The 24,447-nt window shown below is 42.7% G+C and overlaps 1 protein-coding gene across 1 annotated transcript in view; it reads left to right on the top strand.

Moving 5' to 3' along the window:
* The window catches only part of PKN2 (protein kinase N2), a 204,475-nt gene extending 187,913 nt beyond the window's left edge, over positions 1-16,562 (top strand). Inside the window, exons 19-22 of the mRNA XM_029617523.1 lie at positions 4,155-4,297; positions 12,737-12,844; positions 14,135-14,215; positions 14,300-16,562. Coding sequence (XP_029473383.1) covers positions 4,155-4,297; positions 12,737-12,844; positions 14,135-14,215; positions 14,300-14,503 — 536 coding nt within the window. The 3' untranslated portion in view covers positions 14,504-16,562. The remainder of the gene's footprint in view (positions 1-4,154; positions 4,298-12,736; positions 12,845-14,134; positions 14,216-14,299) is intronic.
* Positions 16,563-24,447: the final 7,885 nt, after the last annotated feature.

The raw sequence follows: 24,447 nt of genomic DNA, 5'->3' as shown, positions 1-24,447 counted from the left end.
GAAAAAAATGTATGGGAGGAGCTAGGCAAATTGAAAGTGGACAAGGCCATGGGGCCGGATGAGATACATCCCAGGATAGTGAGGAGTTCAGAGATGTGCTGGCAGACCTATTCAATAGATCCCTGGAAACGGAAGTGGTACCATAGGATTGGAGAAGAGTGGTAACAGAGAGGAGACTGGAAACTACAGGCTGGTTAGAACTTAAGCGCATCAAGCCCAGCATCCTATTTTCAGCAGTGACCAATCCAGGTTGCAAGTAAGAACATAAGAACATAAGAAATTGCCATGCTGGGTCAGACCAAGGGTCCATCAAGCCCAGCATCCTGTTTCCAACAGAGGCCAAAACCAGGCCACAAGAACCTGGCAATTACCCAAACACTAAGAAGATCCCATGCTACCGATGCAATTAATAGCAGTGGCTATTCCCTAAGTAAAATTGATTAATAGCCATTAATGGACTTCTCCTCCTCCAAGAACTTATCCAAACCTTTTTTTAACCCAGCTACACTAACTGCAGTAACCACATCCTCTGGCAACAAATTCCAGAGCTTTATTGTGCGTTGAGTGAAAAAGAATTTTCTCCGATTAGTCTTAAATATGTTACTTGCTAACTTCAAGGAATGACCCCTAGTCCTTCTATTATTCGAAAGTGAAAATAACCGAGTCACATCTACTCGTTCAAGACCTCTCATGATCTTAAAGACCTGGCAAGTACCCAAACATTAAGTAGATCCCATGCTACTAATGCCCTAAGTGAACTTGATTAATAGCAGTTAATAGACTTCTCCTCCAAGAACTTATCCAAACCGTTTTTAAGTCCAGCTACCCTAACTGCCCTAACCACATCCTCTGGCAACAAATTCCAGAGCTTAATTGTGTATTGTGAAAAAGCATTTTCTCCAATTTGTTTTAATTGCACTACTTGCTAAATTGTTGGAGTGACCCCTAGTCCTTCTGTTATCCAAAATAGTAAATAATAATTTCACATTTACCTGTTCTAGACCTCGCATAATTTTATAGATCTCTATCATATCCCCTCTCAGCAGTCTCTTCTCCAAGCTGAACAGCTCTAACCTCTTTAGCCTTTCCTCATAGGGAAGCTGTTCATCCCCTTTATCATTTTGGTTGCCCTACTCTGTACTTTCTCCAGTACAACTATATATTTTTTTAGATTTGGCGGCCATAATTGTACACAGTACGCAAGTTGCGATCTTACCATGGAATGAGACAGAGACATTGACATTTTATTTTATTCACAATTCTCTTCATAATAGTTCCTAACATTGCTTTTTTTTTTTGACTGCCGCAGCACACTGAGTCAACAATTTCAATGTATTATCCACTGATGCCTAGATCTTTTTCTTGGGTGGTAGCTCCTAATTTGGAACCCAATATTGTGTAACTACAGCATGGGTTATTTTTCCTTATATGAAATTTCCTCTGCTATTTGGATGCCCAATCTTTCAGTCTCGCAAGGTCCTCCTATAATTTATCACAATCTGCTTGGGATTTAACTACTCTGGTTAATTTTGTATCATCTGAAAATCTGATTACCTTACTCATTGTATCCCATTCCTAATCATTTAAAAAGCTTGCTGGACAGACTGGATGGGCCATTTTGTCTGTTTCTGCTGTCATTACTATGTTTCTATGAACATATAACATATTAGTATGTGTTGGCCTTCCTTCTACAACCCTGAAGGCTTTACAGTGCACTCTGAATGCAACAGCCCGCTTAATTGCTAAAAGTGCCACATTGGGAGCATATCATTCCAGTCTTGCATTCTTTGCATTGGCTCCCAGTAATTTGGCAATCAAATATAAGATCTTGACATTTTTAAGGTATTATATGGCGAAGTTCCCCTTTGTATAAACTTTGCCTTAAAGATTTATGTCCAAGTTCATCCACTTAGATCTCAAAAGAAATTGTTGGAGCTTCTAGCCTTCCGACAGATAAGACTGTTTGAGACCAGGGAGAGGATGTTCAGTCACTGGGTCCACTCTGTGGTACTCTTTGCTAAAAATTGTGTTGAAATGAACATCAATGGAATATTGGGATAGTTGTTTACTAGAAATCAAACACCTCCTTACCAGCTTAAACCTAGTCCTTAATGCGTCGAAAACGGAATATCTCCTTATAGCACCTGAAAACAACATCACGCTCTCAAAGCCACCTACCCTCCTACAAACCACCCATGTAAGAGATCTAGGAGCCATCCTAGATAACCGTCTTAACCTCAAACCATTCATAAACCGAACTACAAAAGACTGCTTCCACAAATTACATATTCTGAAAAGAATAAAGCCACTTTTCCACGCGCAAGATTTTAGATCAATCCTGCAAGCAATAATCTTCTCCAAACTAGATTATTGCAATTCTCTACTACTAGGCCTCCCAGCTTCTTACACCAAGCCTTTACAAATGGTACAGAACACAGCAGCTAGAATACTTACAAACTCCAGGAAAATCGACCATATCTCCCCCATCCTCAAAAACCTTCATTGGTTACCGATCCACTTCAGAATTATGTACAAAACCATCATGATTATCTACAAGAACATCCATCAACACACTCAACTTGACTTACAAATCCCTTTTAAAAAATACACAGCCGCCAGACCCATCAGGGAACATTACAAAGAATCACTTCAGGTACCTCATGCCAAAACTTACCAACATAAATCCTACAGTTCAAGAGCTCTTTCATCAGCAGGTCCAATCCTCTGGAACTCCATCCCACCGGACTTAAGAAAAGAACCATGCGCCCCAACTTTTAGGAAGAGACTAAAAACGTGGCTTTTTAAAAAAGCGTTCCCAGAACTGGATTAAATTCCCCACCCATCAGCACAAACACAAAGTTAGTGAACTGTAATAAACCCACTAACTTCATACGCAGTCACAGCATCTTATTATTATAATTCACAACAGCATCATATTTGATCATTTTTGCTACTCATCTATATTTTTATACTATACATATTTATTAATTGATACAGTTGGATAAAATGTTAATATTCTTCCTTCAATTTCCTCCCCTTTCAGATCCTAGTTATTTTTCCCTGTTTTTTGTAACTTTCTCACATCCTAAATATTGTTATTATACCTGTTAAGTTTCATTCTATATGTGACGTTGAATTGGGAAATGTTTTACTATGTTACTCTCTGCCTTTACTCACATTGTTAATTGTAAACCGGGTTGATGTGATTCCATCATGAAACTCGGTATAATAAAAATAATAAATAAAATAAATAAATCAAGATATTAAGAAAAATGCTAAAGGGTTTCTGTTTACACAGGCATTTCATGACTGATGGCCCGATTTTGAGTATGATCAGCTGGTAAAAAAAATAAATAAATAAATAGATAAAATATTGTGGTACATTTTAGCAACGGAGTAGCCTAATGATTTAATATAACGCAATTGAAGGCCTTTATACTAAGCCGGTAGTGCTTATTATGAGGGCTCTATTATAATGTATGTATGTGCATGTGGACTTTGCTTTCCCTGTTTGATCTGTTTTATGTCCATTTTATGTAATTGTTTTCTTTGTGTCCCACCTAGATTCATACATAGTTCAGTCTATAAATATTTGTTAAATTAAAATATTTAATCCAGCACCCAGATCCTCCAAGTCCAGTGATCATACTTTACCCTAAGATGTTTCACTTATTTATAATTCTCCAACGCCCTAGGTGGTGTACAAAAGAACGCACATAATCAATAAAATACAAACATAAATCAAAAGCATTAACATTGGTTTTTTTCAATACCTTCTGAAAATTGGGCTGAGAAAGTATAAATCGTTTATTCTTTTTTTTTTTAACTTATATTCCGCCAGCTCCAAATTGCTTCATTTGGTCCAGAGTACATATTTTACATTCACAAAATAGACAATATTTCACACATGACAATTAATACATAATCCAGTTACAATAAAATAAACTATCTTTTATAATTACACACCGGAACTACCATATGGTTCTATAAATAAAATTGCTTTTAACAGCCATCTAAATTCTTTTATATCTTTCTATTCTTAATTGCACCCGGAGCTTGTTCCATAATTTAGTATCTTATAACATTGCAGTTGTATATTTAAAAGGCTATATTGGTTGCTTTCTAATCATTGTGACTTTTTTCCCCCCCCCCAGGAATGGGGTTTGGAGATAAAACAAGCACATTTTGTGGCACTCCAGAGTTTCTTGCTCCAGAAGTATTAACAGAAACATCATATACAAGAGCTGTGGACTGGTGGGGACTTGGTGTTCTTATTTATGAAATGTTGGTTGGTGAGGTAAGTAGAAAGAATAGTTGATTTGAAATTTACATCAAATATGATTTGAGTAACAAAGATAAACTAATACATGTATTTTCAGTATTTTCATTTCATCCACTTAGATATAGATATAAAAATAAATAAAAGGCAATTTTGGTTGTGGTTTGTGCCAGTGATGTTTGTGTCCTAGCACATAGTGCATGCCGAAGCTGCATATAGCATACGATCTTCAACATAGTCATCCCATCTCCACTTTATCATAAAACAAGGTATTTTCAGGAGCAGAGCCATGCCAACATCCCATCTCCACTTTATCATAAAACAAGGTATTTTCAGGAGCAGAGCCGTGCCAACATCCCATCTCCACTTTATCATAAAACAAGGTATTTTCAGGAGCAGAGCCGTGCCAACATTCACAATGATACAGTATGGCATTAGCCAGTACCATTTAGAATTCCAACAAGACAAGAACAATTCAGCATCACCCCCCCTAACCCTGAAGACATCGCCTTCCCCTGGTGTATGGTGAGGAGTCCAGAGAGACTCTGGGTAGCATGTTTTTCCTCCTTTTATATTCCACCCTCCATGACTGGTCAGCCATTTCAAAGTGGATTACATTCAGGTACCATAAGTATTTCCCTATCACATTGACTTTCATTATCAGTGCTCTCCTGATTCAAAGCTTCAACAATCTTACAGGGTCATTTATCAAATAGCATTAAGGCATTTTCGCATGCATTAAGGCGTTTTCGCATGTGTTAAGCACCATAACGTATGGTGCGATGCAAATCTGAAAAAGAGGAGCAGGAGGGGGCTGGGTTCACTATTTTGTGAAGCCCTATCGCATGGCTTTAACATAGATTTTTAGCTACACCTTTTTCAGTAGCGTTAAGCCATGCGATAGGTTGCTTTAAGGCTTTATTGCATGTTGCGATGTGTTCTCAAATGCCGGTTTAGTAGTTTTGAAGCTCCCGGAGAACCAGCCTAGCTATCAAGGCCATCTTAGAGAGAGAGAGACTGACTAGCCATAATGCCCTCACACTAGATAGGTATTTATATCTGTATGGGAGGCCCACCTAGTAACTCAAGGTGAGGTTTAGGTATTAGTGTAGGGGTTAGGGGCCACTTTGAAGCTCAACGTGAAACATACTAACAGAACAGTGCTCTCTTGTGAAGATTTGATGACCTTCGGAGCGAGGAAACTCACTCAAAGATGAGATTTGTGCAGTGTTCTCTCAACCTAGGATGATGGACTCTCTACCTGGGTAACATCAAGTCAGTCTCCCTCTCTCCACCCTCCTCCTCAGTGGCCCTGATAGTAAACATGGTCCCCCCAGTGGTTGTATGATTGTTTCATCTCCTGCTTGGATTAATGCAACTCATATGTTGAGCTACCCAAAAAACTCAACTGCCACCTGCAGCTCATATAAAATGCAGCTGCCTGGATCATATTAAACACCAGAAAGTTTGACCACAACACCCCACTTTTCAAAACCCTATACTGACTCCCCATACACTTCAGGGCCATATTCAAAACCCTGTTCCTTGCTTTCAGTGCCCTCCGAGGCCTAGCACCACCCTATTTGAACTGACTTACCTCTTACACTTCCAATCGCTTAGTGTTCACTACATCAAGCTTACTTGGTACCAGCTCACAAAGAAAAGACACACTCAACTACCAGAAAAAGAACCTTCACAGGCTTAGCTCCCAATCCCTGGAACTCACTACTGCTTGAAAAATCAGGCTTGCCCCAGATGACCTCCTATTTAAGAAGTAATTAAAAACCTATTTATAGCAGCATATAGATTGCAGCCTGACTTCCAAACTCCTGACTAGATCCCTGATACTCTATTCAGTCCAGAGAAACCATATAAACTGCTCACCTATCAGATCTAGCCCACTGAGAAAAATGTCTGCTATGCCTTACTCTTGTTTTTATAATTTTCTATTATCTATATAATTAGTATTGGCTTCTATTCCCTCATTTTGATTTCCACTAGATTGTTATATTTTTCTGATTTTGATTATATATTGTAATTCACTACTGGATGGATGTCTGTAACGTTTCTTGATGTAACATTCTTTGAATTTTTATGTTGGAAAAGTGACCAAAATAGATGATGATTTGAGATGAACTGCAAAACCGTTTTGAGGCCAAACTCTGAAGGATGCAGAAGATATACCTGTAGTTTTTATATAAGGCAAGATACGGATTCTAAGGCTTAGCCTTCACAACAGATGGCAAATGTTTCCATTTTAAACTAAGAACTGGTGCATTTCTTTCTAGAAATCAAGGTTCTTCTTAGAAATCTTTTGTTAGGATCCAGCCTGCTATGCAGTCTTCCTGCCACCAGAGGTCCCCATGGAGCTACACCTGCTCTTGCTGCAGCCGTAGTCTTCATGGGCTCATGACTCAGCAGGGATTGGCCTATTTAACCCTGCCTCCTGCAATACCTGATGCTTTGTCATCAAATCTACTCAGCTCCCTGCTTGGCCTTGTTCTACCTTGTATTGCTCTGTGGCCTTCGGGCCTTCTAGCTTAGTCTTGCCTAACCTGCAGCCTCCTAATAGTTCCCTGTCTGGCCTACTGGCCTTCTGAATCGCTGTCTTCAGGCCTCTGTGTTCCTTGTTCTGTTCTGTTTTTCCCTGTCTTGTCCTGTCCTTGTCTAGGCTCATCCTTGTTTGACCTAGGTCCTGTCCCTGGTATCTGTTCCTTGTCCTGCCGGTGCCTTGCCATGTCCCAGTCTTTCCAGCCTGTCTGGCCTAGTTCCACGTGAGCTCAGCCCTTGTCTCCAGTCCTGCCCTGCCTTGCCTCCATAATTAGTCCTTGTCTCCAGCTTGTACCTTGATTGTAGCTGCAGCCTAAGTCCTTCCAGCCACCAGAACCCAAGGGGGCTCAACCTGTGAGGGAGGTGGCTGGTAGAGGCGGAAGATCCTTTATGCCCTGCCTTGAAGTCCTCTGCTGCCTCTGTGGGGGTTCCCCAGCCTTAGCCAGACCCTCAGTTTTGACATCTTTTCTGAGAAACAAGGGACCACACTTTCAACATCCAGGCTGTGAGGAAACATAGATGAAATGTTGTCGTAGAACAGCATTCACTGGTTCTACATGATCAAAGTTAGGGGGGCTCCCAATTTGATTGGGAAGTCACAAAGAAGTGAAAAAATCCGTCTTGTTCAGAATGGCTCTGAGGATCATAGTTCTCTGGTTCCTTGCATGAGTTAAGGTTTTGTCTACCAGTGGTATGTGAAGATACTTTTACAAAAGACCTGTACTCCCAATGAAGGGAAGAAGGTGTCTTCCTTCTGGAGCAGAAAACTGACAACTTTCTATTCTGGTCTGTTTAAACATGTGTGCCTATTCAAGGATGATCCTGTTTGGTACATCATGATCCAGTATCCACTTGAGGGGCTGAGATGTCAACTTAGTTTGTCTGCCAGAATATTGTCTTTTCCTGCCAGGTACAGAGCTATTAGTCATCTCATGAGAGAGAGCCTTGTTTCTATTTGTTTTCCAATATCTCTTCTGATACGGAGACAGTCTAATTATTTATTTACTTTGGTTCCTGTCAAAATCCCCACCATAGTTTTGACTGGGTAGCAGTATGGGTTTTAGAGCTCCTACTGTTATGATGGTGAGGACTTTATTTCTCCTGGCTTAGATGAATAGGTCCTGAAAAGCGTTTATTTGAGGAAAAACCATGATTCCTAAGTGGTCCGTGCCAAAATCTCTGAAATGTGGAGAATGGTTCAGGGGTGGCAGTGTATAAGGTTTGAAGCATAGAATGGAGGTCTTTCATGAGCTCAACTGCTTCTTTAATTTTATATCCAAAGAGATTGCTACCACTGCAAGACATGTTCATGAGTCTTTCCTGCACATCCTCATGAAGACAAGAGACCTTGCCAGACTATGTAGTCAAGGATGATAATAGAGCCGGGCTTAAAAAAAAGTTTTGGACAGGTCTGTTAGCAACTATTAGCCAAGCAGACTTGGAGATCACTATTTCTGGGAATGATCTCCCCATTAGGATTTGCTGGTTATTTCCCAAAAGACCCAGATTGGCAAATTAAGCTAGAATGCTGAACTCAATGAACCATTGGTCTCATCCAGCTTGGCATGTCCTACGTTTGTAAGTTCACAACTTTGAGAGTCTGTAGGCATCCATTCCATTTCAAAAACATTAAAGGTTCTACATATTTCCCACATCTCACTGGTTTCCATTAGGTGACATAACTTTGCCTGTTTCTGTTTAGGGGAAACTTGATGAATTTCTAGGCCCCCTTCCAGGATTTTATGCAAGTATTGCATCATGTCGATATGGTAAAGAGCTATCCAGGATTGAAGCATAGCAATTGGTAATGATTAATCCATAATGATCCAGAATCTGAGACTCTGGTCTAGAGGCACCAAGATATGAGTTGTTGACATTTTGGGGGGGGTTTTCAGAGCGGATTTGTCCACCACAGTCTGGTGAGGTAATGGGGTTTGTCAAATTCCTCAGCTGCTTAGACGTTATACTTTGTCTCATGTTCCACTCCACTTTTACTTTTGTTATCTCTAATATGACTTTGGATTTTCCTCCAAAAGGGGACTATAATGGTGCTCAGGGGCAGACTGACCATTCATGCAATAGGGCAGTGCCCGAGGGCCCCCAGCCCTTTCCCCTGGCCTCAGATGGGTGGTTAGAGACCAATGATACTTATTGCCTGAGAGCCCAGATCACTGTCAGTCATATGCAAAGTCATATATATACTTTGTGTCCACCTTCTTACCAATAGAAAGTATGACGTGTGGGGTTTCCCACATTCTTCTAGGGTTGCCAAGATGAGGTGCCCAGGACTTGCCCTCAACCTGCAACTCAAAGGCAACAGCCTTAATCACCTTTGGGGAAAAAATCCGTAAAGGAAGGGTTTTCAGGTAGAGACCTATCACTAGCTTATGGCAGAGAAGGTTTTGAGAAAATCAGTTAAATTCCTCTTCAGAACATAAGAACATGCCATACTGAGTCAGACCAAGGGTCCATCAAGCCCAGCATCCTGCTTCCAACAGTGGCCAATCCAGGCCATAAGAACCTGGCAAGTACCCAAAAACTAAGTCTGTTCCATGTTACTGTTACTAGTAATAACAGTGGCTATTTTCTAAGTCAACTTAATTAATAGCAGGTAATGGACTTCTCTTCCAAGAACTTATCCATTCCTTATCCATTCCATGTAGTTAGTGCAGTTAGCTACACTAACTGCACTAACTACATCCTCTGGCAACAAATTTAATTATGCGTTGGGTGAAAAAGAACTTTCTCCGATTAGTTTTAAATGTGCCACATGCTAACTTCATGGAGTGCTGCCTGGTCCTTTTATTATCCGAAAGAGTAATAACAGATTCGCATTTACCCGTTCTAGACCTCTCATGATTTTAAACACCTGTATCATATCCCCCCTCAGGCATCTCTTCTCCAAGCTGAAAAGTCCTAACCTCTTTAGTCTTTCCTCAGATAGGTGTCTATGTTTACTGATGCACAGCGCAAAAGTATCAAAATAGGCATGAGGTGCCAGACTAGTGTTAGCATAGACAAGCTTGGGATCAAAGTGGAAATGCCAAGAGGTGGATCTCTTGACACAGAGTAGAGTTGGTCTGAGTGGCCAATTCCAGTCTTGAACACACAGATGGGTGGCTTTCAGGATATCCACAATAAATATGCATGAGAGAAATTTGCAAGCAGTGTTCCCACTGTATGCAACTTTCTCATGCATATTCATTGTGGATTTACTGAAAACCAAGCCTGTTTATGGCTTCTGAGGACTGGAGTTGGCCATCTCTGGTCCTCGAGACTCTGACCTTGATGCAATTGTCAAGCAAAGACCTGTTTAATCCTCCCATTCAAGTTTGCCTTGAAAATTGCTAATGACAGCAATGGATTTTGTCCTATAGGAGACTAGTTACTGAAAGCTTTTGATTGGACCACTAGAGACCAATGCATCAGCAGCTGTGTCTGGTTGGTATAGCTCACCTTTCAGATGCCACTTCTTTGGATGGTGCAGAAATTCCTAGTTTTCAAGAACTGTATATCAGAGCCATGTTTATCCACCAAAACTCTGCACCAAGTCGTCTTCTATTTGCTGAAGTGAATGGAGTGAGATTCCTCTCAATTTGTGGGCCAAAGAGGGGTGACTCTATACCGCTTGTGCCAGTGCACCTTGATGCTTCTTTACAGATAGAGCCGGCTCATGTGAGTGATGCCATTTGTCAAAGGCATTCAGACAGTTGAACTTGACCCTGCAGCTGCAAGATCTCGTGGATAGAGGAGATTTGGAATGGCTAAGAGGCAAAGGCTTCTCCGATCTGGCGGACAATACTGCATTATGGGAGGAAGATTTGCCACTCCATAGAGATTTACATGGTTCTTCCATGCGCATGGCCCTGGAGCGCTGTGAGTGTGGGGACATCATACCATAAACTTCATAGGTTTTCTGGTCATGGTCCGCTCTCAGATGGCAGTAGCATAATTTGTGGCCATCGGTGAGGGACATGACTTTTCCACAAGGGCAGTTTTTAATCTCACTGTCAGACTTCTTTTTGTGGCCCAACATCCTGTGAGGTGGTTTCCTTTTTTTAAATTAACACTTAGTGCTGTTTATGTGGCTGTAGAAGCAGCGAGGCAAGGCGGAAAAGGTTTTTGCAGAAAAAATTTGAGGCTAAAAAAAAAAAAAGAGAGAGGACCAAGTTCATGTCCATGCTTCAGCTCAGACAAAAAGTGATGGAGGAGACTCATGAGGCAACATCCAGGTGGGAACTCCTGCACATGCTCAGCAAAGTTCTATAGTATGGAGAGACATGTAGGTTTGGTACTGTCAGATGACATCACCTGCATGTTATGGCAAATTCAGCCTGCTTATCAACGGAAAAACTGAGGGGAAAATCAAATGACCTTTTTCCATTTGATAGTAGATGGTCTAAAGATAGAATTCGACTGGATGGTCTGCTGATGCAGCTGTGAAAAAAACATTGACTGGCTAGGAAGAACCAAAGAAGAAAAAAAAAGAAAATGCCAACAAGCCTAACTATTGCAACACTAGAATGTTTTGGCAGAAGAGAAAATAATTCACTTCTGAAGATCTGCAAGGCTGCAAGAAGAAATGTGACCAGTCCTGCTTGACAAAAAAAACAAAACAAAAAACGAAGGGTGCCATGGGGAACTACCACAAATGGGCAAAGAAAAGCTTTAGCCTTTTCTAGAAAGCTCTGGAAGACACTGTCCAGTACAAAACACTGCCACATGACTCACTTGTCTTCAGAAAAAATTGCCCATTCTGGGACTTGCTGTATTTTGGGTCAGAAAGGAATTATTTAACTACTGCAGAACTGGCTACAAGATACATAAAATTTTCCCTGGATCACTAAGTAGAGGTTAGACTCATTGGACTGCTAACCTTTTTTTTTTTTTTTTTTCCTTTTCTAACTAAGGGGGTCATTTTTCAAATTGTATTAGGGCCCTTACGCCTGCAATAATGCCATAACATATGCGATAAATAATTCATCGTGAGATGCATATGCAAATTTAAAAATGTAGTCAAGTGGGAGGAGTTTATGAAAATGAGGGGCGCTTAACATTGCGTGCAAGAAGGTAATGCACACTATCGCGGGATTTAATACCTAAAATAACAATGCCGTTTTCCTGGTGCTATGCCTGCTCTAGCTGTGTGTTATGGCCGAACTGGGATTTATGATAAGGAGTTCTTCAAGGCTGGCAATATATTTATTTCCTCAGAATTTAGATCTTAGAAAATCAGAACATTGGCTAAAAAAAACTGCCGTAGTGCTAATTTCTAACAGATCTAAGAAGAAAGATTGCTGTGTTATAATGGTTGAAGATCTTTTTAACAACGCCAGAATTGGTTCATAAATTGCCACTTTTATCTTAATATAAGAAATGAAGCAAAATGTTCTACTTCCAAAATGCATTTCTAGGAACAGGACTACTAATGTTTCCAATTTTTCCAAAAAATTATGTATTAAACTTTTAGCATAGTTAATGACCTTTGTTCTCAGTTTTTATTTCCCCTTGGAATTTATCAGCCAAATAAAATAAAAACTAAAAACAAAACTCCCTGTGCGTAGTCTGGCTGAAAATTATCAGTATTGATTGTTATTGAGTAGTGTTCTAGAGGCAATGGCTGAAGTTCATGACCACCTGGTGAAACTCTTATGTTTTTGAACCATATGAAATTCTGTGTTGGTGAAGGTCTGCTACAGCCACGTAGAGCCCTGATCTCAGGTTCACGATCCTGGTTTCTACCTCAGTTTCTGCCACTGTCTGTGAAGAAGTCCCTTCATCTTCCCTTGCCTTGATCTTTCTAGTTGTTGAAAATAATGCTAATGTTAAGTTAAAAAAAAATATGTAATAAGAATCATGTTGAAGAAATGTCATAAGTAACTTACTTTTATGGCTTCCATATTCAAGTCTCCATTTCCAGGAGATGATGAAGAGGAGGTATTTGATAGCATTGTAAACGATGAAGTAAGATACCCCCGGTTCTTGTCTACAGATGCCATCTCCATAATGAGAAGGGTAAGATTCTGTACAACATAATTATACTAATGTCTACACTGAAAAATACTTCATACAACACATTTTTTCCCTACTGTTTCTGAAGTTGTCTTGTCTGTATTTGTCTCAACTTCACCTTGCATTTTTAGTAAAGAAAACTTTTTAACATCCTGTTCTGCCAGTGTAAGCCTGGTCTTTACAAACCAGCCACGAGGGCCAACATAATAAGGTGCGCTGAAGCTGCAGCGGGTTTGGGTGCATATTTTCTTGTGCAAAGCCCCATACGGGGAAAAAAGTGCATACAAACGCGCTTACTGACCCACGGTTTTTCTGCGCTTGTGCATGCTAATGGCATGCAAAGGATGCGATCATTAAAGGACAATGCAAGGAGCTGCGCTAGAAGATAGAAATGCTAGTACAGGTTTTTTTTTACCGCCACAGTCAGAGCACAAGTTAAGTGATACTGCCGACTCGGGTGCCATTTTCTTCCATTGCTTGCATAGGTGTGGTGGTGGTGACTGTCAGCTCTGGTGTTACTATGGAGATTTCTGATTGTGCTCAGCTGTTCCTGATCCTTTTCCCACTCTTAAAAGATCTGCCATTATCACTGCCATGCGGTGTGAATTATCACTCATGAATATATTTGCCATGTTTTCTGCAGCACACAGTTATTTGAAATATTAGAAATATATTCCAGGGTCATGCTTTTGCTGAAAAGGGAGACTCGCTTGCTCACTTGCTTGTATGCGCGAATTATCGGCGTGGCTTTTCAGCGCTGATGCGGCCACTGATTACACCGGGCCTTGCCGCGCTTATGTATGCGGATTTGGGCATGATAATCATTCGCATAATTTATTTTTACATCCCATGGAGGCGCCAGCTTAAGCTGCACACGGCGATCAAAACCTGTGTTCAAAACTAGCACCTGTTTTGCCACAAGTCGTCTTATTACATTTGCCCCATTGCATGAAGAAATTGTCCTCTACGGTGTTTCAGTACCAGTAGCAGGAACAGTCATGTTTGGAATTGAGATATTCTGGCCAGCACTTGCCGGGGTAAAATGTCAATAAGTACTACATGATTTACGGTCATTAGAATCAGCCACAGCATTAGGTAAATGTCCATTTTTAACCTGTATTGTTCTTGAAGGAAAAGTTTTTTCTAGCTGACTTGCTTACATTATTTTTCCAGCTTTCCTCATGCCTAAGACGTTTTAGTAATAGCTGTGAAGGTTATTCCTCCATTAAATCTTTATAAGGAGTACAGAAATCGTAGTTCCACTTCATGGCATTTTATGTTTCCTTTAACTAGCTGCTGAGAAGAAATCCAGAGCGGCGCCTAGGTGCGAGTGAGAAGGACGCGGAGGATGTGAAGAGGCACCCTTTTTTCCGGGTATGTGCAGAATAGCGTTTACTTACGCTCGAGTGCTGGGCACACGTTTGAGGAAAATTAACAGTAGTTGATTGTGTTTTACAGCAAATTGCTTGGGATGCTTTGCTGGCCAAGAAGGTGAAGCCTCCGTTTGTACCCACTATTAGAGGCCGAGAAGATGTTAGCAATTTTGATGATGAATTTACCTCAGAAGCACCTCTCCTAACCCCACCCCGGGAGCCAAGGTTACTTTCAGAAGACGAGCAGGAAACATTCAGTGATTTTGACTACATTGCTGACTGGTGTTAAAGCCACCCCACACCAGACACTGTGAAATTATAGTTGACTGATTTTGCTTTTGAGAAGACCAGTAACGATTGGATTGTTCCCTCTGCCAGGATTTGATTAATTTTTTTAATCACATGAAGATTTTTTTTTTTTTTTTAAGTGTTTTAATACTCTTCCGAGAAGTGGCCTTTTCTCCCCAGTATGTCCATTTTTTATCTAAGCACTGGAAAGCAGTTTGGAGCGCTCTCATTTTGAATTCATGACCAGCAGGCCATGCACACCCTCAGATGTACACTGTCCCATTTGGATCCTGTTTCATATCTTGGTTTTCTACAATTAATAACTGTACGGAGTACATGCCTTAAGTAGAACACAGACCATGAACCAGAATTTGAATCATTTACCCCTCGTTCAGCAGTGGGGGGTGTTACTATTGATACTTGCATGAAAGTTTCCCTTGGCATCAGGCACATTCTTTAAATGTTCAAACGTTACTGTAATATCCAAAAATGTGCATTTTTCTTACCAACTTTTTGGGCACATTTCGGTCCTTTGTTTTCAAATGATGGAAATTAAAAAGTGATGCCTTGTTTTGTACATTTTTCTATGGTATTTATTAGGAAAAAGTTGAATGTCTTAACTCTTGAGACAATAGTAAGTGCTTCCATAAGAAAATGGACAGGTCTTAAAAATTTACCAAAAAGCCACTTGCCAAATATTTTTGCTTTTTTAGTGTGCAAAAAAAAAAACCCAGCAGATACCAAGAATGTAAGAGAAAAAAAATGCTTCCATCTGTTTTAGGACTATAAAATTATGAATTCCCCATGTGCATTTTCACATTTTTTTAAATGTTTCTCTAATGAATGAACATAAGGTTTTTGTATTTTTTAATTACAATGGATTTAGCAATCTAGTTCATTGTGTCTGCTATATAAGAACCAGATCATTCTTAGAAATCATTGGTAATTTCAATGTATACATGCTGTGAACATGTATATATGGAAGTTGTATTTTAATTTCAAAACATTGTAAGTAATTATACCACTTCAGTGGTTTTGCACAGTGGCTATGGGAGCAGGTAATAGAACACTATGGTTTAATTGAAGTACATTGACTATTTTAGCCACTGGATTCCAGAATTTGGCAATTATTGGTAAAAGCAATATGTTGTAAGAGAATGTATAAATATTTTTGATAACTGTATATTTTATAAACTTATTGTAACACTAAACCAACTGTACCTCAAAAGTTTAAAAACAATCCAATATACTATTAACCAGAAAGCAGTCGATTAATAGTTTTGTTTTGTTTTGTTTGTTTTTGTTTTTTTAAATATTCACAAGGCAAAAGTCACTTTGGATAATAAGCCTTTACACTCTCATATTCTGTGATTACTTCCCCACCACTCCCTTTTTAAGCAATGAGGTTATTTTTAGGTTAACAATCATCAGATCATAACACTTGATTATAAAAACTAGTAATCCTACCTACTACATTTATTTAGGGGGGGAAAAAACCACACTAAAAACACTAAAAGATTGTATGATATACATGTATTTAAACAAGGGAACAAAACAATTTAGGAGCATAGAGTGAATGGCTTGTGGGGTTCCTTTATTAGTCAGAATTGAATACTTTTCAAATTAATCCTTTTTCCAGAAATACTTTTAATGAAAAAAAAAAAAAAGCAAATGCTTTAATATTGAATACTTTTGAGGTACAGTCTGTTTGCCCTTTTCCAGCTACAAGACCGATGACAGGTTCTTAACATGAACCAAAACAGGGAGACAACTGTTGACTTGTACAGCAAAATATTTTTAATCAACGTAAATCACTAAAAACAGGGCAGGGTATGTTCACATGATAAAGCTGAAGAAAAGCACTAATTTTATCTTTGTATTTTTTTTAAATATCAATTTTTTAGGAAGATTTAAGACTTTAAACTTTTAGATTTGTAAATATATTTTGCTATAGCTGTAAGTGGCTGCTCAAGCACTTTGTAAGGATGTTTTAGAATGGTACCCTATGCATCAAAAAAATTGTGCCTTTGTCATTCTAAAAAAAAAAAAAAAAAAAAAAAGTGTTTTGCAGTCATTAAATATCATGAATGCACAAATTAAAATGGATCCTGTGTAAGTCTTGTTTAGGAAGAATTGCCTACAAAATGTGTAGCGATTTGGAACATTGTTTTCCCGTACTTTTTTTTTTTCTGCCCATATTTATAAAATAGAATCATAAAGCCCAAAGCATTAGTTCAAGGTCCATAATGTTAAATTGTACAGTGATGGGTACAGTGGCACTGTCTACTACTGCGTACACCACAGATGTACTTTTCCTGCATACATTTTTAGATTATTTGCTATATACTTGATTCCATGTTGGGGGAAAAACAGATTATACACTGAAAATAAAGAAGAAATTAGTTTACAGTTTCCCCTTAACACTGCAGATGGCTTAGTTGCCTAGAGCAGAGTTGCTCAAACCGGTCCTACGAGACACCCCCCCCCCCCCCCCCCCAAACCAGTCGGGTTTTCAGGATATCCCTAATGAATATGCATGAGAAATATTTGCATCACAGGAGGTAGTGCATTGAAATAAATCTAATGCATATCCTGAAAATGACTGGTTGGGGGGGGCCCCATGGGACAAGTTTGAGCACCCCTGCCCTGTAGGTCAGTATTCAGTTAGCCACTTATCTGGCTAACTTGTCATGGATATGCAGCAGGATAAACATCCTACTGAATATACTAACCTAAAGTTATTCACTACTGTGAGGCATTTCATAAAGACCCCTGGGGCTGAAGAGAAACCAAAACGCAATAACTCTTTACTTATAGTGGGAAATATTGAGCTGGAAGCAGAGAGAGCGCCAGTACGGAAGGTGGATGGGTATATTTATGCTTCCTTTAGGCACACATCCATTTGTCCTTCTGTGTAGAAGGCAGGCTCATGCGGAGGAAGTTCATTTTCAATTTCTTGTAGACATCTCAAGAATGGGTTGCAATCCCTTTCCCTCCCCCACCATTTTCTTGGGGATAAGGAAGTTATCAGGCATAGAAACTCAGCATAGTGAAACCCTGGAATTGGTGCGATTGCTGGTCATTGAACTGATTTGAGTGTTTGCAAAGCTGGGATAAATGAGAGGGATCTGGCTGAAGTGCTGAATAATGGAGGTTGGGAGAAAAGCAACCAGTAGACAGACTCCACACTTTGGAGAACCCAGGAATACTTTGTAATGTGAAGTCACACCTCCCCAAAGTGTTGGATTCTTACCCCTACTGTGAGAGTTGGAAACAGATTGTTTGGAAGGGGGTCAAAAGCTGGGCCTGTTGTATACTTTTCTGCTAAAGGTGTTTGTGTTGCTGAGGCCTGGCCTAAAGCAGCTGTTAATTCAGGGCAGGCAGCAGATGTTTAAGACCAGTAAGGCTTCCTTGGGTATTATACCCTTGCCCCAGATACAACTTTTGGAACTACTCCATGTAGTTTTTTTATTCTGTTCAGACACATCAGTGGAATGATGGATTTGAGGGGGGGTTAGCAGCCAGGTAACAAATGAAGAATCAAATTGAAAAAGGTTTTAAGGAAATTTTTACAGAAAAATGGAGACAGTACATATTGAATTGGTGCTCTGATTAAAAAAAACAAAACCAAAAAGGTCACAAGGCAATGTCCATGCGGGAACATCTGCCCATACTCCCAGCTCAAAGCTCTACTGGCTTAAAAGAGAAATTCCATCAGTGCCTCTGGATGATGTCACCTATATAAAGAAAAATTGGTCCTTACCTGCTAATTTTTGTTCCTGTAGTACTACAGATCAGTCCAGATACCTGCCAGCAAATGACGACAATTTTACTGACACACTATATAACCAAGTGTGGCACCTGCAGTTCCTCAGTATTAACCTGGAGCCAAGCCATGAGAGAAATTTTATAGCAAACTTAACAGCCCACCCCCTACCCAACGAGATATGGTGGTGATATAACCTATTGGAAACAAAACTCTATTCCGGAACATTTATAAACAGAACAAAACAGCTTAGCAAACTGCATGCAGACAATTCTCTCACCTTCTTTCCCTGGGGTGGGTGTCTGGACTGATCTGGGATATTACAGGAATGAAAATTAGCAGGTAAGAACCAATTTCCCTTTCCAGTCTGTATCCACAACCTAAGCCCACTAAACTGCTGGGACTCTCAGAACACCCTCACCAAAACACACTGCAACAAGATCCCCGTCATCCAAACAATAGTGCCTAGCGAAAGTGTGCAGTAACTTCCAAGTTGCTGCTCTGCAAATCTCCTGCAGCGACACCTGCTGTGCCTCAGCCCAAGAAGCTGCCTGCGAGTGAGTCTGAGCTCTCAAACCTTCCAGAACTGTGCAGTTCTTAGAGATATACGCCAAACGGATTGCTGGTTTGAGCCAACGCGCAATGGTAGACCATTCCAGAGGATGAAAGTTAAACCAACACACACAAGTCATTAGTGACCTTCAGATATGTCAAAATTCACTGGACTTCCAAAAGCCTCAGCTCCTTAATATGAGAAGCAGAGGAATCCAAGCCTGGAAAAGCCAGAAGCTCCACTGTCCGATTAACATGGAACCCAGAGATCACCTTCAGGAGGAAAGAGGGTACTGTGCGCAAAGAAACTCCTGATTCTGAAATCTGCAGGAAGGAATCCCAGCAGGATAAAGCCTGAAGCTCCGAATTCTCCTTGAACAAATAGCCACCAGAAAAAACACCTTAAGCCTCAAAATCTCCAGAGTTGGTCTCCTTGGAGGCTCAAATGGAGCTGCCCACAAAGCACACCAGATTGAGATTCCAAGTGTGACATGCCTTCTGCACCAGCAGCCGCAAATGCTTTGCTCTGTGAAGAAAACATAATATCTGGATCTGCAGACAGGGAACAACCCTGCACCTTGCCACAGTGGCAGCCCAGGGCCACCACTTGGCCCCTCAGAGAATTATAGGCCAGACCTTTGACTAGGCCTTCCTGAAGAAAAGTCAAAATATGCAATACTGTAGCTTGTAGCACCTGCACATCCCAGTTGAGACACAGACTCAGACTTTCCAAACTCACACATAAGACACAGATGTGGTTGTCTGCCTGGCCTGCAGCAAGGTGATAAAAGATTTAGGATAACCTCTATGCCTTAGCCCTCCTCTCTCAAAAGCCAGGCTGTGAAACAAGTGAACCACCTGATTCAAAAATATGGGGCTCTGGTGGAGAAGATTTGCCACTGGCTAAACCTCAGCAGTCTGACTATGGCTCTGTTGACTAGCTCCACAAACCAAGGATGGTGTGGCCATTCTGGAGTAAACACAATGTCACCTGGATGCCTCTCTATCCACTGTATCACCTTTCCCACCAGAGGCCACAGCGGAAAGACAACACATTGCAAGGCCATGGAAGAACCAGAACTTTGACAACTTCCGCCCTATGCTCCCTTCTGAAGAACCGCAGAACCTTTGAATTTTTTGGTCACCATCAGGTCCATACGAGGCAAGCCCCACTTCCTGCAAATAAGATATTGACCACTCTGATAGGTCCAACTCCTTCTGACTCAGGAAGTCTGCTTGCACATTATCCACCCTGGCAATGTGTGATGCTGCTATCCTCTCCAACTGCTGCTCTCCTGAAGGGATCAATTCCTGTGCCTCCTGGTGCACCTCTCTCGGTTCATATAAGGGACTGTAGTAGTATTGTCCAATAGGATCCGCACTGAACAACCTCAGCAGAAAGACAAGTGAAGTAACCACCTTTCGATCTAATTGATTGATAGACCAAGAAGCCTCTTTCTTTGACTACTGGTCCTGAGCTGCTGGCATCTGTTGTGACCTCCACCCAATCTGGGCTCTCTAACTCCACACCATGCTCCAGATTGGGCCAAAGCAGCCACCAGGCCAGACTGTCCCTGCCTTCCCCCTCATGCAGCAGAGCGAGATGAGTCTCCTGACAACAGTTCCACAGCGAGAAGAGCCCTCTGAAGAGACTGCATATGTTCAAATGCCCAAGAAACTAATTCCATGGTCAAAGCCATGTAAGTAGTCCCATACCCTGGGTACCAGAAGCGCTAACAGGAGACAAAACTGCCCCTGCAGCTTCATAATGCTGTCCTGTGGGAGGAACATTCTCTCTTTCTTTGTGTCACACTATGCCCCCAGATACTCCAGCGACTAAGGGAACATGATGACTTTTGGGGTAATTGACCTCCTAACCTACTCAGTATATGTGCTTCAACAGCTGTGGCATAGACTGCTGACACAGGACCTCTAACATTGCCTGAATGAGCCAGTTGTCTAGATAGGGGTGCACCAGCACTTGTTCTCTAGTTAAGGTTGCCCCTATGACTACCATTACCTTGCTGAAAGTGCATAGGGCCCAAAACAAAATGTTCCCCAAGCACCTGTGGTGCTCTAGCTTGATGGCTATGTAAAGATAGGCCTCTGTCAGATCAAGATCTGCCAAATACTCTCCCCTTGTGCACCACCCTGATGAAGGACCTTAGTGTTTCCATGAGGGCCATATTCACCCTCTTTAAATCCAGAATTGGTCAAAATGGCTCTTCTTGCTTTAGCATGACAAAGTAGATAGAATATCTCCCTATCCTCTGCTCCTCTAGCAGAACTGGAACTATGGCCCCCAGTTGCATCAGACAGTCCACATCCCTCCCACCACTACTCACTTTGAGAAGACAGCAGTGAGACATAATAAAAGCATCCCTGATGGGATGAGCAAAAGCTAAAGCACAGATGTCTATTACAACCTCCAGGGCCCACTCCTCAAAAAAAAAAAAAAAACAAGCAGCAGCCTCAAATAGCACTGAAGAGTGGGCTGGCCTTGCTTCATTGTAAGGATTTAGCTGCCCCAGAGTTGCCTGGGAAGAACTTCCTGCTCCCCTAAAAGGACTGATTCTAGGATGAGGACCTGGCTGGAACTTGCTGCTGTGAGCCTCCAGCGCTCATGGATGGACAAGACCTCAGATTGTCCTGAAACATAGCCTGAACAGGCACAAATTTCCTGCTCTTAGGTTTATCTGCTGGCAATTTGTGCACCTTGCACTGCCCCTGCTGCTTTATCTGCTCCAAGTCCTCCCCAAACAGGAGCTTCCCCATAAAAGGAAGAGCCCCCCCCCTATTGTGACTTGGACCCAATATCCGCTGACCAATTCCAAAGCCATAGTAGCTGATGACATAATTCAGGAAGTGGTCCTAATCAGCTCATAAAATACATCTCTATAAGCCACTGCTGAGGCTTGAGAATTCTGAGACATTCCCTCTGCACCAAATTGCTGTACGCAGCAGCTCTATGACCAGTGCAGACCCCTCAACAATCCTTTTGAGATGAAGTGCCAACTTGTGAGCTTGTAAATCTCTGAATGCAATCTATCCTGCTACAGGAAAGGAAAATTAGTTCTTACCTGATAATTTTCGTTCCTGTAGTACACGGATCAGTCCAGACACCTGGGTTGTGACTCCGCACCAGCAGGTGGAGACAGAGTAAAACTTGTCGGGCTCCCTACATATAGTAAGGTGCCACCCACAGCCCCTCAGTCGCACGTAATGTCAAAGCCAGATAAAGCCAAAAAACTAGCTAACTAGAAAAAAACCCCAAACATGAGGCCAATTCACAACAGCCCCTGAGCTGGAGCCGAAATCCTTCAGAACCATGAACACAACGTGCAAACTGCAAACTACAATAGCCAAATAGCCAAATAAGCAAACGAGCAGACTCTCTCTCTTTCTTCTGATCTAAACTACAAGACACAGACGGGCGGGAGTCTGGACTGATCCGTGTACTACAGGAACGAAAATTATCAGGTAAGAACTAATTTTCCTTTCCCTGTACGTACCGGATCAGTCCAGACACCTGGGATGTACCAGAGCTAATTTACCCAGGGTGGGAAGTAGAGAGTCCCGCTCGGAGAACACTCGCCCCAAAACCCTGAGCCGCAGTCGCCTGGACATCAAGCCTGTAATGTCTCGTGAAAGTGTGCAACGATTTCCACGTTGCCGCCCTGCAGATCTCTTGTGTGGACACACTAGAAACTTCGGCCCAAGACGTGGCCTGCGCCCGCGTCGAATGTGCACGAAGCTCCCTGGGTGCCAACTTGCCCTGCAGAAGATACGCCGAACTAATCGCCTCCTTGAGCCAACGCGCAATCGTGGCCCGTGAAGCCGCCGATCCTCTACGAGCCCCCGACCAGAGAACAAACAAGTGATCGGAAACCCGGAAAGGATTCGTAACTTCCAGATAACGAAGTAGAATCCTACGGACATCAAGTTTCCTCAGCTCCCTCGATCCCCTGGCCTGAGGATCCATGGCCGAAAACCCGGGAAGATCAACTGACTGATTTAAGTGAAAGGACGACACCACCTTGGGTAAAAAGGAGGGGACAGTCCGCAGAGAGACACCAGTCTTTGTAAAACGCAAAAACGGTTCTCTACAAGAAAGAGCTTGTAACTCCGAGACCCGACGCGCGGACGTAATAGCGACCAAAAACACTGTTTTCAATGTTAAATCCTTCAACGTCGCCCGCTTGACCGGTTCAAAAGGCGGCCCACAAAGAGCCGAAAGCACGCAGTTTAAGTTCCAGGAGGGGCACGGATTCCGGACCGGCGGACGGAGATGCTTCGCCCCCCGCAGAAACCATGTCACATCCGGATGGCCCGCCAAGGACACTCCCCGGACCTTACCTCGAAGGCAGCCAAGGGCTGCCACTTGAACTTTCAGGGTACTCCAGGACAGTCCCTTCGAGAGGCCCTCTTGAAGGAAAGAGAGAATCTCCGGAACTTCCGGCCGAATGGGGTTCACCTCGCGAGCACTACACCAGTCCTCAAAGACCGTCCAGACCCTCATATAGGTCAAAGATGTGGACTGTTTTCTAGCCCTCAACAACGTGGTGATCACTGCCTCGGAGTACCCTTTGGACCTTAGACGCGCCCTCTCAAACGCCAAACCGCGAGACAAAAGTGATCCGCGTCCTCCAAACAAACGGGTCCCTGCCGCAGAATGGTCGCGTCGCCCCGCAAACGGAGCGGAGATTCCACCGCTAACCGCAGTAGATCCGCGAACCACGGACGCCGTGGCCACTCCGGCGCCACCAAGATCACCTCCGCCGGATGTAGCTCGATCCGTCGGAGCACCTTGCCTATCAGAGGCCACGGGGGAAACACGTAGAGCAGCACGTCCGTGGGCCAAGGAAGCACGAGTGCATCGACCCCTTCCGCGCCCCGCTCCCTCCGACGGCTGAAGAACCTCGGAGCCTTTGCGTTTTGCGCGGTGGCCATCAGATCCAGACGTGGTTGACCCCACCTGGCGCAGATGAGTCGGTACGCTACCTCCGGGAGTTCCCACTCCCCTGGATCCAGCCGGTGCCGGCTGAGGAAGTCCGCTTGGACGTTGTCGACGCCGGCGATGTGTGAAGCCGCAATGCTGCTGAGGTGCCGTTCCGCCCAGCACATCAACTGAGCCGCTTCCTCCGCCACTTGCTGACTCCGTGTCCCGCCTTGACGGTTGATATAGGCTACCGTGGTGGCGTTGTCCGACAGGACTCGAACCGCCTGACCCCGTATCCACGGCAGAAAAGCTTGCAACGCCAGCGCCACCGCCTTGGTCTCCAACCGATTGATGGACCACTGCGACTGCTGGGCTGACCACAGGCCCTGCACCGAGCGCCCCCCACAGACCGCTCCCCAACCCGAGAGACTGGCATCCGTCGTGACCACCGTCCAGCTGGGCAGGATCAGAGAAACGCCGCACGTCAGATGGTTGGGGCAGAGCCACCACTGCAGGCTGGCCCTGGCGCGGTCTGTGAGAGGCAGCGGGCGCAGGAACTCCTCAGAGACCGGCCTCCAGCGGGAAAGTAACGCTGATTGTAACGGTCGCAGATGAGCAAAAGCCCAAGGCACCAAGGCGAGTGTCGATGCCATGGAACCCAAGACCATCAGGTAATCGCGGACCAAAG

Source organism: Rhinatrema bivittatum, chromosome 10 (assembly GCF_901001135.1).
Source record: "Rhinatrema bivittatum chromosome 10, aRhiBiv1.1, whole genome shotgun sequence".
In the NCBI taxonomy this organism is placed as follows: Eukaryota; Metazoa; Chordata; class Amphibia; order Gymnophiona; family Rhinatrematidae; genus Rhinatrema; species Rhinatrema bivittatum.
The sequence above is the reverse complement of the archived record's forward strand: the minus strand, read 5'-3'. Positions and strand labels throughout refer to the sequence as shown.